This window comes from Dama dama, chromosome 19 (genome assembly GCF_033118175.1).
Source record: "Dama dama isolate Ldn47 chromosome 19, ASM3311817v1, whole genome shotgun sequence".
In the NCBI taxonomy this organism is placed as follows: Eukaryota; Metazoa; Chordata; class Mammalia; order Artiodactyla; family Cervidae; genus Dama; species Dama dama.
The window spans coordinates 4493123-4508571 of NC_083699.1; the positions used below are offsets into that span (position 1 = coordinate 4493123).

General features: G+C 37.8%; 1 protein-coding gene and 1 non-coding gene across 3 annotated transcripts in view; both read left to right on the forward strand.

Annotated features, from left to right (window-relative positions):
* The first annotated feature begins 68 nt into the window (after positions 1–68).
* Positions 69–15449, forward strand: part of EIF2A (eukaryotic translation initiation factor 2A) — a 41722-nt gene continuing 26341 nt past the window's right edge. For both annotated transcript variants that reach the window (XR_009697091.1, XM_061168101.1), the window contains exons 1-6: positions 69–218; positions 8283–8352; positions 11205–11279; positions 13809–13927; positions 14976–15075; positions 15322–15404. Coding sequence is in view for 1 of the 2 variants with exons in the window: in XM_061168101.1 (XP_061024084.1) it covers positions 191–218; positions 8283–8352; positions 11205–11279; positions 13809–13927; positions 14976–15075; positions 15322–15404 (475 nt within the window). In the remaining variant the exon portion in view is untranslated. The remainder of the gene's footprint in view (positions 219–8282; positions 8353–11204; positions 11280–13808; positions 13928–14975; positions 15076–15321; positions 15405–15449) is intronic.
* LOC133074307 (small nucleolar RNA SNORA42/SNORA80 family) lies at positions 5073–5202 on the forward strand. The gene has a single exon (XR_009697152.1). It is a non-coding gene; the product is annotated as a small nucleolar RNA SNORA42/SNORA80 family (small nucleolar RNA).

Below are 15449 nucleotides of genomic sequence, written 5' to 3' on the forward strand. Positions count from 1 at the left end.
CCCAAAGCTGCGCGTGCGCGCCTTCGAGGTCTTCTCAGCGTCTCGCTCCGACCGGAAGTGAATTGGCCCCGAGGCTCATGACCCAGGAAACACAAGTTCGCCGTCTCCACGCCGGAGGAGACGTGTTGGGGCCGGGTTCGGCCCTCGTGAACTCTGACCCAAGTGTCTGAGTTTCTCTTTCCGGGACAAGATGGCGCCGTCCACGCCACTTCTGACAGGTGAGTTCTGAACGAGCGAGCGACTGTTTCTTTAGAGCAGAGTTTTTTCTTTGACCTTGGGCACCACACGAGAAGCCTTGGAGTCAGATCCGCCTTTTTTTGTGGATTGCAGTAGAGCCGGAGGGCCTTTTGGATTTCTTGATGTAGCGTGGCAATCGGAAGTTAGGCCCTAGCATCGGGGCTCCAGCATCCCGGCCCCGGCTTTTGCCCATCCATCATTCTTTCCTAACACTTCAAGTTCTACGGGAATAGCGAAAGGGGCCTAAGAACAGAGTGCTAGTGGCATTTGTTAACCTGGGTTTGCAATACCGGTGGTACTCTAACGCTTACCAGGTCACGGGCCCTGTTGACAGTGTGAAGTCATTTAGCTCTGTAAAAGGAAAGTCTATTGATAGTAGAATAACCACGCACATTAAATATACCGAAATTTAACTGATGACAAATCCTATTCTCTTTGCTTTAATGCAGTTTGTGGGACTGAGTGGAGCTGTGCTACTGTAAGTTTTAAGTAGATGAGAGTGTGGTCTAGGGTAGTAACAATGAGCGTTATAAAGTAGCAACGTTAGAACATTATGGGATTCCAGAGGTTTTGAAGCCGAGGCAGAGTTTATAATGTTGGAGAAGATCATCTAACTTACTCTTAGATAATATCGGCTATGACTCTGGATTAGAGTAGTGGCTGGAGTCTCATATATGAGCTTCAGGTAAGGGGAGGGGAGTTGGGAGAGAAAAGAAGGCTTAAGTTACCAATAACTTTATAACATGTAGAGGGAAAAAAATCATCGAGGAAAGGGGTAACTTCCCCCTGAGACTTGAAAGGAACCTTAAAAAACTTTTGCACCTTTTGCCATTCTGCATTTGGAGATCTTTGTTGTCAGTGTTAAGCGCACCAGGCTCATTCATAGTCAGTGTGGCTACCACAGTTCTTTCATCAAACATTTGTCAAATACTGACTGATTTGTTAGATACCTTGCCAGGCAGGTACTGCCTAAAGCGTAATTACCTAACTAAGTGAATTTATTTTTCTAACTTCACAAAGGTAGCTTGTGTGTTACTTACAATTTAGGAATACTGAACTTTTAAAAATTGATTTAAATTTTTGTGAGAACACATCTCTTCTCTGTCTCCATGGCTGCTGGCAGCTGGGTTCTTATTCACTGTGCCGCCACGGAAGTCCTATATTAGTCAGTTTTTAATCAGATCACCAGAATCAAATTATTCTCACCCCTGGATATTTCCCAAAGGAAAACTAAGGTCTCCTGTAAAGGGGGTCCAGGATGCTTGGCCATAAAAGAACAATAACGCTTATGTGAAGCTCATGTTGTTTAATCAGCTTGCCTACTTGAGGCCATTGAGATAATCAAGATTGAGTCATTTTCATAAATTGATATATACTTCAGTGGGTGTAAGGATTGAAAATAGTATGATATAATCACTGTATCCCAGAGCTAGGGCCATTGTTTGTTAAAGCCTCATAGTTTTCTCATATTAACTCAGGCCTAGAGCAATGAATGGTATCTATCTAGAAAGGCTAGTAAGTTTTAAAAATATACTATATAGGCACAGTATTTAATGTAATTATTGTTTTTAAACAGTAATTCTTTGTGGAACTTTGTTGTTTATTTGTTGTTTAAATGAAAAGAACCATTTGTATTCTTGATTTTTCTTTTTTTATAGAACATGTTGATCCTTTTTTGATTAAAGGGGAAAATCATTAAAAATAAGGAATCATGTCATGTCAATACACTTAAGCTATCCCCACATTTTACTCATTGCTTTACATTTAGTCGCTTCCAATTAAAATGAATTCCTTATTAGAAAGTCATATGTAGAAAAAAATTGTTTCAGTTATTGAAAAGAGTTTGTTTTGAGTCCATATTTATTTTTGCTTTTGTTAATTTATAGTGCAGTTTATGTTCTGTCATGAACCTGATTTTGTGTTTCATCTGATAAACTTTGTATATCTGTGTATTCAAATTTGTGGAAGAAGTTGCTCAAACTGATAATACAGATAATACAGTAGCATATCTTAGTGGTTCCAAAATTTCTTACATCACTTTCTTATAGTTGTATTTCTGTGTAGAGAAATGTAAAATAAAATATTTGTTTCAAATAGTGGTTTACATGTATGAACAAAGCTATAATGACTCATCATGATTTTTATGATGAATATAATTGATACTTAGTTCCCCTATAATAGACATATCTACTGTAAAGCATCATGTATAAAGAAGTTGTCTAATTTAATGGGAACCAACTGTATCATCAGTGCATAAAGTAGCTTTAATACATACTTTCATCTTGCAGAATATGTTTTTATCTTAGTACAGAAATTCTTGGTCGATGTGATTTTTAATTTAACACCCTTTTTTTTTTTTTTTTAATTTAACACTTTTGTTCAGTATTCCCAAGCAAATCCATTCTTGTGAAATGTTGGCAGACCTTTGATTGGTTTCATTTCTTGGAATATTGTGAACAAAGTATTACTGAAAAATGATGGGCTTTTAAAAAGCCTTTTTATTTTGAAGTAAATTAAGACTTACAGGAAGTTGCAAAAAGAGTCAAGAGAGTTCCCATGTATCCCTCACCTAACTTTCCTCAATGACAATATCTTATATAACTATAGTATATTATCAGAACCAGGAAATTGACACTGGTACGGTAGTATTTACTAAACTACCGTCCTATTTGGATTTTACTCGTTTGTGCGTGCATGTATTTTGCCACATGTGCAGATTCATGTCACCACCACTGTCAGAATATAGAACTGCTCCATCACCACAAAGGACTACTCTGTCACCCTTTTCTAGTTGGAGCCTCCATCCACCTGTAACCCTTGGCAACCAGTGATCTGTCCTCTATCATACTTTGTCATTTCAAGAGTGTTGTATAAACAGGATCATAGACCACTTTGGATTTTTGTTTTTAAAGTGTTCTTTATTTAGAATGAGAGCATATGCATGTTGAAAAGGAGTTGATTAATTTGACTCAGATTTTGCTTCTCCAGAATCATATTAAAACCAGTAGTTGAAAATCACGAGAATGAGTGCTGCTTGATCAAGAAAGACATGGCACTTTTCACACTGACTTTTCTATCAGTGTTGCTTTCTGAGATTTTGGGTTAATAATCTGCATGAAAGAGTGTGGGTTAGGGGGAGTTTTGCTCCCTGTCTTAGTCCATTCTGGCTCCTGTAACACAAATATCGTAGTCTGGGTGGTACATGCATGCTCAGTTCCTAGTTGTATCCAGGTCCTTGTGATCCCATGGACTGCAGCTGCCAGGCTCTTCTGTCCATGGAGTTATCCAGGCAAGAATACTGGAGTGGTTAACATTTCCTACTCCAAGACTGGGTGGTAGCCAACAGAAATTTTTTTCTTACGGTTCTGGAGGCTGGCAAGTCCCAGATCAAGGCACCAGCAGACTTGGTGTCTGGTGAGCACCAGCTTTCTGGTTTATAGACAGCCATTCTACACCATGTCCTCACATGGCGAAAGAGACAGGGGGGCTCTGTGGGACTTCTTTCATGAAGGCACTAATCCCATTCATAAAGGCTCTGCCTTCTTGACCTAATTACCTCCCCAAAGCCACTCCAAATACCATTAAGGATTAACTTTCAGCCTGTGAATTTAGGGTCGGGGTACACAGACAGTCAGTTGATAGCAACTCTTTTGGGATCTTCTACTTATCTCAGTTTGGAATATAAGTATGACATAGGAATGTTGTAAGAGGAAGATCTTGTACCTGTGCTGGTTGCCCTGAGTACCCTCAAAGTCCCCACTGCTGTGGCAGAGGCTTCTTGGGCTCTGAGGCACAGCTGCCACTTGAGTGTAACATACAAAACCTTTGAGTTTTCATCAAGTCAACACTGGGTTGCTAATAACAGCAGAATCAACAGACACAGAGGACCGAGGTCACTAGGTACAAATGCCATGAGAACATGAGAAGTTGAGACGAGCCGGGATGGCTCTTTTCTTCTTTGCCGGTCATTTTGGGTAGAACATGGTTTGATTGCATTCATCATATGGAAAATTTTAAGAAGTATTTGTGGCTTCACTGGGTCTGTGCTGACAATGTACCATTTTGTTTTCCTAGATGAGTGTGAGAATTCTGAAAGAGTGCTTAGTGAGTTAAAATGTCACTGCAGTTTGTGAGACGGGCCTCATTAGGCTGACGGGATATTATGTAACCTAGCGATAACATGTAATCTGGTAACTGTATATGTCCTAGTTTGGGAAATCCATTTTTTATTAATCCTTCAAATATTTGTTAAAACCATAATTGTAGTGTTAAGAATGTTGTCTTTTCTTCTAAATCAGTGTATCATACATTGTATTACAGCAGGTGATTGACTTGGTGACAGGAAAGAGCACAACTTTGCCTGTGTAGTGAGAGAATTTTGACGGAATACTTGATTTTAGTCAAAGGCCAAGAACAGGACTTCTCTGGCTGTCCAGTGGTTAAGACTCTGCCTTCCAGTGCAGCAGGGTGCAGATTTTATCCATCCTTTGTCAGGGAGCTAAGAACCCACATGTCTCATGGTCAAAAAACCAAGACATAAAACAGAAGCAATATTGTAACAAGTTCAATAAAGATTTTAAAAATGGTCCATGTCCAAAAATCTTAGGGAAAAAACCAAGAAACAAATGAGAATTTCTGATGTTAAGCTTTAAACTTCATAGCTTTCAAGTCATCTAAGATAACACTTTTTGGCAGAAAGTGTTTACTAAATCCTAGGGTTTTTAGGACAGGTGTTCACCAGCGCTTCACTCACGGTGCAGCAGTGGGGCTGAGTGTGCTGGGAACCGCTCTCCTGAGTGCGGTGATGGACTCATTTCTAAGGTCCCTAGTGCAGTGCCTGGGTTTGGATTTCTGGCAGGCCCGTCCCCCTGGGTCTCATAGTGTCCCATGCCAGAGAAAACTGGCCCCGGACCGTTGCCCGGCCTCTGCCCGTCGGCTGCAGGCACTGAAGTGGGTTAAACTGGCCCCGGACCGTTGCCCGGCCTCTGCCCATGGGCTGCAGGCACTGAAGTGGGTTGCACAGTTGGAAAAAAAAAATCCCTAATGCGTAGCATGTGAAGCTGTGCAGGGACCAGATAGAGAGCCTTGTAGGCAGTCCTGTGAGGAGTTTAGGTGTTGATGTATGTAGAACACTTTGCTAGACTCCATTCTGTTCAAGGGCAGATTACCCACCACAGTTTGGCAATTCAGTTTAGTATATGAGGAAACATGGTATCCAGTTGTATACTTGTGAATGTAGACAAGAAACTTATCGTTCAGTTATGTGTTTACTCAACTTATTTCTCATCTTTCCACTAGAATGAAAGCTCCGTTGAGTACATAGATTTTTATCTTGTTTGTCACTGGTTCTTTTACTTTCATTCTAACTTTAAAATATTTACTTTGAAAAGTAGCAATTTTCAATATCTGAAAACTGAGGTAGTTAATCTATAGGCAGAAAATCAATGTTATGAGAACTGTCCCTTGGCAAGGGAAAGGAAACAGGGATGAGTTGGAGCCCCGAGTGGGGCTCCCCAAGGACCTTGGGTACCAGCTTTGCTGCTGAAGAGTGGAGATTTGGAAATAGCTGGTAGAAAAGGAAGCAGGTGCACTTCAGTAAAACCTTTTCTTCAGGTCTGTCCTGTTGCTGCTAGCACGAATTCTAGCTGATAGAATAGTAACTCATCACCAAGTTCTGTCAGTTTTCTCTCTTGAATATTGAACGCTGATTCTCCTCTTGCCATTTCCACTGCTTGGCCCTAGTCCAAGGTTTCTGTCTGGTTTTTGCCATGCTGCACAGCTTGCAGGGTCATAGTTCCCTGACCAAGGATCAAACCCGGGCCCCTAGCAGTAGAAACACAGGAGTCCTTAACCACTGGGCTACCGGGGAGTTGCCCAGGTCTCTGTTAGCTCCCCTGTGGGACTCCTGCAGACCCTCATGAGCAGTCCCTTCACACCCTCTCACTGCCTTCTGGTTCTCTCTCTACACTGTGTCAGGTGGACCTTTTCAAATTGCAAATCTAGTTTTAAAAATCTGCCTAAAACTTCTTTGAATTTTCCCGTGGTTCTTCGGCTCCAGTCCAATACTGCGTAACTCAGGCCCCAGGACCCTGTCTGGTCTGAGCCCTGTTTTCTTCTCTAGCTCTCCCTCCAGCCACACAGGCCTTCCTCCCACTCCCGCGATGCTGTCATCTCCCTGCCGTGGGGTTTCTGTTCGTTACTGCTGCCCCGTGCTTGTTAACTGCTATTTTATCTTTGACATCAGCACACGAGCCACTAGTCAAGGATGCTTCTCCTGTCCTTCAGTTTTTAGATTGAGACTCCGATTGTTCACTCTAGTAGCCTCTTCTGTCTTTCCTTTGTAGCACCAAATGCAGTTATAGATTTCCATCTATTTGACTAATTATTTGATCAGTGAGGTCAGGGACAAGAGTGATTTTCCTCCCTATTGTATCTGTAGTACTCAACAGAAGAGGTAGTTTTTTTTTTTTTCCCCTGTAAACGTTTGTTGAATGAATGGATCATTTTATTTGGTTCGGCTTTATAAGCTTCTAATTCAGCCATTTAAAACAAAGTAGAAAAGAAAAAAAGTAGAATCTATAGATGTTTTTGCTTATTTTATCTTGAACTTTGTTCCCACCTAATTTTTTAGGACATTAGTATCATTGGGGATGTCGGTGTCTCATCCTACTTATTCTCTTAGTTTAAGAAATTGTGACTATATTAACAGTGCCTTGTTGTTGTTTTTTTAAAGAACTTTGCACGAATTTATACTGTATTTTCATGTTTTTATTTTACATAAAGCACACAGTGTTCTAAAGTTTTCATTTTGCTGATTAGGGCACAGACTTCGAGGTAGTAATGTATCTAGGTTTCCACAGCCAGGTGGGAACTGAGGTCTGCCTTTGAGTTCATGTCCTCTGTTCCAGTACAACTACTTTTCACTGGTGACAGTACAGTTTTGAGCTTTTATTTATAAAACTTACTTGAAACAGTAAGCTGATACAAAGATTTAACTTAGACTCAGCTTCTAATTCTGTTTCCAACAGCCATACATTTTGAAACTGAGATTACAGAATAATGTGAAAATATTAAATTAGGATCACTTTTTTCCATTTCAGTGAAAGCATATAAGTATGAATGTTATATTTCAATGCACATGCATAGATTTCTTATAAGAGATAAAAGTGGGTTTATTGAAGTTATCTCCTTAGAGACTAAATGAGTATGCTCTGCGGAAAAAAATAGAGAAGAAGAATATTGACTGTCTTAGTCAGTTTGCATGCGTGCCCACCGAGTTGCTTCATTTGTGTCCAACTCTGTGCAGCACTAGGGACTGCAGCCCGCCAGGCTCCTCTGTCCATGGCATTCTCCAGGCCAGGATACTAGAGGGGGTTGCCATGCCCTCCTCCAGGGGATCTTCCTGATCCAGGGGTTGAACCCGCATGTCTTATGTCTCCTGCATTGGCAGGCGGGTTCTTTACCACTAGTGCCAACTGGGAAGCCCCTTAATCAGTTTAGGCTGTTAGAACAAAGTGCCACACACTAGGTAACTTGTAAACAACGGAAGATAGAGTTCTAGAGGCTGGAAGTCTGAGCCCAGGGTGCCAGCGTGGTCAGGTTCTGGTAAGAACCCTCTTCTTCTTTGTTGTCTGCCAGTGTATTGTAGCCTCACACATCCTCTGTGTTTTTCTTATGAGGGTACTAATCCCACTCATGAGGAATCCACTTTTGTGATCTGGTAACCCTCTGAAATGCTCCTCCAAGTACCATCACATTGGAGTTAGGGTTTCAACATGAGCCTTTTGTGGAGAAACAGACATTCAAGCCTTTGCATTACCTATTTATTTCCCAGCAGTTACATGATTTTATGCAGAAGAGGAAGAAAAATGTACCCATTTAATGCTGATGTTCAATAGTTCCATGAAATGTTTGGTAATTTTATTAGTATTTTGATTGGAAGCTTTTCACTTTTTTTTTTTTTGCTTTTCACTTTTTTAAACATTTGTGATGACTGAGTATTTATTAACGAAGTAATGGTAATTCTTTCCCTTTTCTTCCTTTAGTCCGAGGATCAGAAGGGCTGTACATGGTAAATGGACCACCACATTTTACAGAAAGCACAGTGTTCCCAAGGTATGGTTTTATTTTGTTGAGTGATGTTATAGAGAACAAAAAAAGAAAGAACAGATAAGCTAGTTTCTTGGGACATACCATATAATATTAACAGAAGATGGGAAGAATGCATATTCTCTATCCAAAAAAATGACCTTTAGATTTGAAAACAATAGCTTGAGTACATTTAAAAGGTCTAGACAATACTGTAACTTAGTTTATGCCTGAGGTTTAGAGGAATGAGGAAAAACTTGTGAATGTGATAGTCAGACCACTGCCTATCATATTCATTAAATTTCAGCCTAAGGGGATTTTGCTAAACCATGATAGGAGTCAACCTGGAAGAGTTCATGCCAACCTTAGGGAGAACAATTTGAGGATTAAGGAGAATAATGACCAAAAATTAAGGCATGTCAAGTATATAAATATTCCCTCCAAAGTCTTTCTCCTTCCAAATATTATTGGTCAGTATTAGACATTGATGGGATCCTGTTCATTACTTTGAAAACTGATAAAGAAAAAAGTCAAGCATTTATGTTACCTTTCCTATACAAACTTTTTCAGAGAAACCAAACTATTGGTGATGAAAACTTATCTATAGAGCAGTAGCAAACCCAGAAGGAAAGTTGGGCTTAGATAATTACCATTTCTTTATCCTAAAGAAGTCATGAATCAGTGGTTCTCAAGCTTTCGCATGCCTCAGAATCATCTGAAGAGCTTGTTAAAAACACACACAGAGGATACTGTTGCCTCTTTAGGTTTTTTGATTCAGTAGATCTGGGTCAGGCCTCAAAGAATAAGAATTTTTAAGTTCCCAGTTAATGCTGATGCTTCAAGTGTAGAGACCACACTTTGAGAACAACTGATCTAGGCAAATGATCATCGAAAGATGCTGAAACTGTTAGATGAACTGTTGATAGGGAGCTTTGTAATCAGACAGCCATCGGCTGACTCTATTGATGATTTTTTTATTAGAGCCAGGTCTCTAGAACCTTGTTACAGAAAATATGGGCCCAAGGTCAACTATATGAGCAACACCTGAGTCAGAGCAGAAATATAACATCTCAGGCCCTACTCAGTTTACTGAATCAAAATCTGTAGTTTAACCAGGTCCTCAGTGATTTGTATACACATTAATGTTTACTTTAGAAAATGAGTCTGTATTAAAGCTTTTGTGCTGCGCTTCATTGGGGTGTGCAGTCCCAAGGCAGCAGAATTGAGGGAGAAAGGGAAATGAGAAAAGGAAGTGAAAGGAAACACAAAATAGGATGCACTGAGCTTCCTCCAGTCCACAAAATCCAGCCGCGTTGCTTGGTCATGCAGAATCTCTCCAGTGAGTTTGTGTAAAACCACTGTGCCTTAGAACAGCCTATTATTAAGAGGGTGGGTACAGAATTGATTGCAGCCAGAGTCTCTTTTGATCTCTTTGGGCTGAATCTGAGTGCCAGTGCCCCTCTTCCTGCTACTGCAGTAGGTGTAATGGAAGCCATGCTGAAATGTGGCCCTCATTCCTGAAGAGTCTGAGACAACCAGTGGTGGTGAGGAGATGAGGTGGCCACATCTCTTCCTTGAATGGCTGGCGCCTGAGAGCAGGAAGGATTCGCTGGATCTGAGGAGGTGCATAATGAGTCCAGTACAATCTCAGCGTCACTAAGAGTAGAACAAGGAGACATTGCGTGTCTCTTGGTGAGTTGCAATAGGAACAGTGTAGTATTTACCTTCTATGAAGATTTTTAAAAACCTGCTTCTAATCAGGCTTTTAGATCTGGGCATTATTGTGTGATTGCAGAAACAGAGATGTCATCTTCAGATGAGTTAATGCAAAGATAGTGGCCTGTTTAGAAGGAGTGTACTGGTGAGTTCTCAGTGTGTGGTCATCTGGCAGTTCAAATATTTATTAGCTACAAAATTCTGATCTGATGTTGTGACTACATGTATGGACATTACTGAACACACACACACACATTTCTTTATGGGTCTTCATTATCTCTGGGAGTTGTACTCACAGTGGCCATCTCCATTTGAGAGATACAGTGCTTAAAGTTTTGATCATTTGATAGAAGATTGCCAAGAAGTCCAAGTTCCACAGGTTAGTTTTTGTACACAATACTGCATCCATATTTATTTAATGTGAATATCCTCTTCTGGTTGTTAATACTTTCTGTGTCTGCACAGGAGAAATTGATGGAGGATCTTTGTCTTTCAAATCCAGGGGCACTTGTTGGCTACTTGAGGATATTGTATCCACCATTGTTTTGTTACTCTGGTAGTTTGGGAAATTCTTTACAAAGCTGTGTTGAAATCCTTCAGCTGTCTCAGGATAAGAACTGACAGCTGGTAACTTCCACGTAGTTGTTTGTTTTTAGTTGCTAAATCCTGTCGGACTCTTTTGTGACTCCATGGAATAGCCCCACCAGGCTCCTCTGTCCATGGGATTTCCCAGGCAAGGATACTGGAGTGGGTTGCCATTTCCTTCTCCAGGGGATCTTCCTGACCCAGGGGTCAGACCCGGGTCTCCTGCACTGCAGACAGATTCTTTACCACTGAACCACCTGGGAACTCCTAGTTTCCACATACACCTACTTTTTTGAGTTTTCAGACAAACTAGTTATTCACCCCAAAGGGCTCCATTACTTTCTTAAGATTGATCTGTTGGTATAAAAATCGATTTCCAGCTTACTTTACAGTGGTAGTCAACGCTACATTTAAGAGAGAAAGTATTTTGGACAAACTAAAGCATGTTGGAATTATTTTCTAAAACTTATGTAAGTTCTCAGTCACTAAATTAGTAAGATTGTGTGGATTTTTGATTAGGTTTTTTTAAAGTATTAATGTTTACTAATTTAAGCTTTTTTTTTCTTGTCATTTTTCAGAGAATCTGGGAAAAATTGCAAAGCCTATACCTTTAGTAAAGATGGGACCTTGTTTGCCTGGGGCAATGGAGAAAAGTTAGTGTTTATTTACATAACTTTTTTTTTTTAATATGTCATGAATATAAAACATAGTTGTTTTATTTGAATAGCATGTATTTGGATGTCATTTATAAAGTCCATCTTTATAGTCTTGGTGCAATTAGGTATTATCTCCAGTATAACATCCACAGAACATCTCCAGAGTTGTTAGTTTCTATTTATGTGTCACACTTGTTTGAGTTCTCTGGAATTAAAAAGGAACATATGGAAAGAGGCTGTTAATTTAATGCCAAGAGTTTGTTTTAAGCAATGCTCTAAATTACTGGTTAGGATTTCTTGAGTTCTGCATTAATACTTAGAGAATAATTCTCTTTGCTCCTTTATCTTAGATACTTTATATTTTTGCTGTTAAATTACTTAACAGCTGTATTTATTGTTATTAATTTTGTTGTAGATAACAGCATGTCATTAAGTATAAGTTATTGAGAAGTATGTTTGGTATAGTCTATATTACATAAATTAATCAGATTATAAAATGGTCTTACAGAAAAATAAGTATTTAGATTTCAGTGTCATAATTTCACTCAGAAAACGAATCCTGTTCCATTTTTCGTAGTCACTGTATTTTAATTAACAGAACCAGGAAAAATGCCTGAATATTTGTTGCTTGATTTAAAGTTATTTTAGTGTTGTTGTGTTTAGCCAGATACAATAGCTTAGATTTTTAAAGGGAAAGATGATTACATGAGTTTCAAAAGTGCATTTTTAAATGTTTCTTACACCATGGTAATATATTCTCAGGTCTTTCGACTATCATGTCAAGTTGGATTAAACACATGATTTTTAAAAGTGCTAGAAAGATTGTGTTGAGTTAGTTGATTCACTTCTACAACTATAAGTAGCTGGCAGGATTCACTTTTATAATAAAAATGTTCATTAGTATTTTTTTTAAGTTACTAAGCATAATCAACAAGCTACTACTCTCAAATTATTAAGAATGTAATTATATTGGGTCTTATTCACAATGTTAACAGTCTTAGTCTCAAAAGAAAGGATGTACTTTCAACTTATTTCTTTAGGTGTAATCTGTTGGGTTGTATTGTTTTTAAATCCATATTTCCGTTTGTACTATTTGGGTAATAAGTTGATAGAAATTTACTATCTGATAGGATATACCATACATCTTTTCATTACCTATTATCTTTTTGATGTATCCTTTATTCTGATAACTTAGAGTTTATTGAGTAAGTTTATTTTCACTTTGGCAATTATCATTAATTATTTTATATGTCCTATCTCCACTTTGCTTTCTGTTGAATTCAACTCAATCCTTTTACTATGTCCCCACATGTTGTGTCCATTCATCTTTTTAAATAGATTTTTTTATACCTTGCTCTAGTATTTATTTCCTTAAGGTGCTGCAGCCACAACAATACATATTGTTCCTGGGGCAAGAGAAACAGATGTAGTGTATTGATGGTAGTCTTTGCTGAGTCCATGGTTCATTAAGTCAGAAGCTATAGCTGATTTTTCCTTCAATATATGCATATTTAAAATATACACCCTTCATTAAACTAAGAATAACTTCAAAGCTAACAACAACAAAAAAAACCTTCATGTAATTCTAAAATATGTAATTTATAGTAAATTGTAAAGAATCTACAGTTGTAAGCATGTGTATCTGTGTGTTTAAGTAGTTTTTGCTTATCCTAACCCAGTGTTCTCAAACTTGAGTTGAACAAAATAAGGAATTTCTTCAGTGAGAAGGAATATCTTTTTTTTTTTTTTTTAATCCCAAGGACTACACAAGAGCAAGTCAGGCCAAACAGGTTTCAAAGCCTTGCTCTGGCAGTTATTAGTAGTATGATCTTGGGCAAATCATCAAATCATATCACTTTTTTTTTTAACCTTCAGTTTCACCATTTGTAAAATGGAGATGTTAATGTCTATTTTATGAGATTGTTGTGAGGATTAAATTAGAAAATGTACATAAAGTGGTTAAAACAGAACATAGTACATAGAAAATGTTCCAAAAAATGGAAACTGCTTTTTTTATATACAGTTACTATCATTTTTGTCTTTATTGTATCATGATAATTCTTATAGTAGTGTCTTTTGGAGAATGCTTCTGAGATTTTAATAGACATCAAAGCTCTCCTTGATGATTTCCCCAGCTGCTGCAGTTTCCATTTACTCAAATTAAAAAATATACTTTTTGTTTTCTCTTGAATTTGTTATTCCTTTGCTTGTCTGTGGGTTCGTACTGTGTTCACTCAAAGGCCTGTTATTTCCTTTTTGGCTAAAGGTGGTATCATCTATTATGTCTTCCTGAAAATTCTATTTTAATTCCCAGCACCAGCCTTAAATAGGGGCCTTTTGGTAAAACATACACTTTTTTATGTTAGAGTATTTATTGGATATTCTCTAGAACTGACTGAAAATTGATCTTTGTGAAAAATGAACACTTCAGAGTGACCTGCATTTAAAAAGAAGTGTGACTGTTTTGTAAGTGCTGACTGTTGTGAAACAGTATTTCAATGCTGAAGTCATTTCTTTTGAAACCAGAATAAATGTTATCAGTGTCACTACCAAGGGCCTGCTGCACTCCTTCGACCTTCCAAAGGCAGTTTGCCTTGAGTTCTCGCCAAAAAACACTGTCCTGGCAACATGGCAGCCTTACACTAGTAAGTATATTCCAGTTGGAAAGGATTCTGATAGGACCAGTGCAGTTCAGTGGGGGGACGAAGAGAGGTGTGTAACCTCATAGGAAGGCAGTTAATCTTTATAATACTAAGCAGTGTTGAAGAATGTTTTTAATCAACAATGAATCTTGCATTCTCCAAATACAGTGTACTTTAAATGATTTCAAGTTAGAAGATTTGTCTTGAGATAGAGGAAAAGAAAAAGCTCAAGGGAAAATTTTATAAATTTTATAAATTATATAAATTTTATACAATTTTATAAATAATCACTGGATACAGAAGATCTCAAAAATTAAGACTAATAATGAACTTTAAAATAAAAAAATGTTTTATATAAGCATAAATGAAAGAGGAGGTATAGTAGACACATCATCTGAGAAATGTGGATGGTATGACAGGAAATGGTGTGCCATTTTCTGGCACAATTAAAGATCTAATATGCTTTATATGAGCATTTTATGTAACTGCTTTGTAGATGAGTAATAAAACATTGGGCACTAGTATAGAGCTTATTTTAAAAAATCATTTTGTAATAATGTGGATATTGTTGAATAAATATATGTTAGTAGTTCATTATTGGGTTATAAACCTTCTGAGTTTGTTCTTCCAAGAGGCATGGACTGTAATGAATCTTAGTTTTCCAAGTAAGTAAAAGAGAATTGGAGAATCAGTTGAGAGCTATGAGTGGTTTTATGTAATTTTTCTTCATGTGTGTGACTTATAGGCACAGCTTTCATAATAAGACAGTTTAATCTGTTTAGCAGCAAACCACATCAGACTGAACAACGAGAGATCTAAGTATTTTAAAACCTGTAGTAACTGACTCATTTCAGAAACACTGAACTTCTCAAACAACTGTCATAGCGTCATGGCTTTAGGAATGAATGATAAAATCTATGATTTAAGTTAGAGGGGAAAGTTGATTTAAAGCACCTCTTACCTAATCTTGTTGAAATTTTTTCTAAGAATGAAATCTTTTTACTGGTGTTAGGAGACAGTTACTGCAAAAAAAATTTTATTTTTATGTCAGCTTCTAAAGATGAAACAGCTGGGATACCCAACCTGCAACTTTATGATGTGAAAACTGGAACATGTTTGAAGTCCTTCATTCAGAAAAAGATGCAAAATTGGTAAATAAGTGCTTTAAAATTTAGTTATTTTTAAATATTTTGAATATCTTTGTTGTATATTGTTTGTTTCTCTGATATAATTTAGAATATAACTTGTCAGACCAAAGTCTAGATCTTTAAGGATTTTGCATGTGGAAATGTGATAGAGTAAGATCTTTATCTTTCTTTATGAGTATTCTCCCTTCAATGGTAAACAGTATCATAAACATTAACATGTTACAGTTATATTCTCGCTCTTCATTGTAGGTGTCCTTCCTGGTCAGAAGATGAAACGCTCTGTGCCCGAAATGTTAACAACGAAGTTCACTTTTTTGAAAACAACAACTTTAGTATGGAAAGATTTATGAAATAATTTTATTATTTACTATAAATAT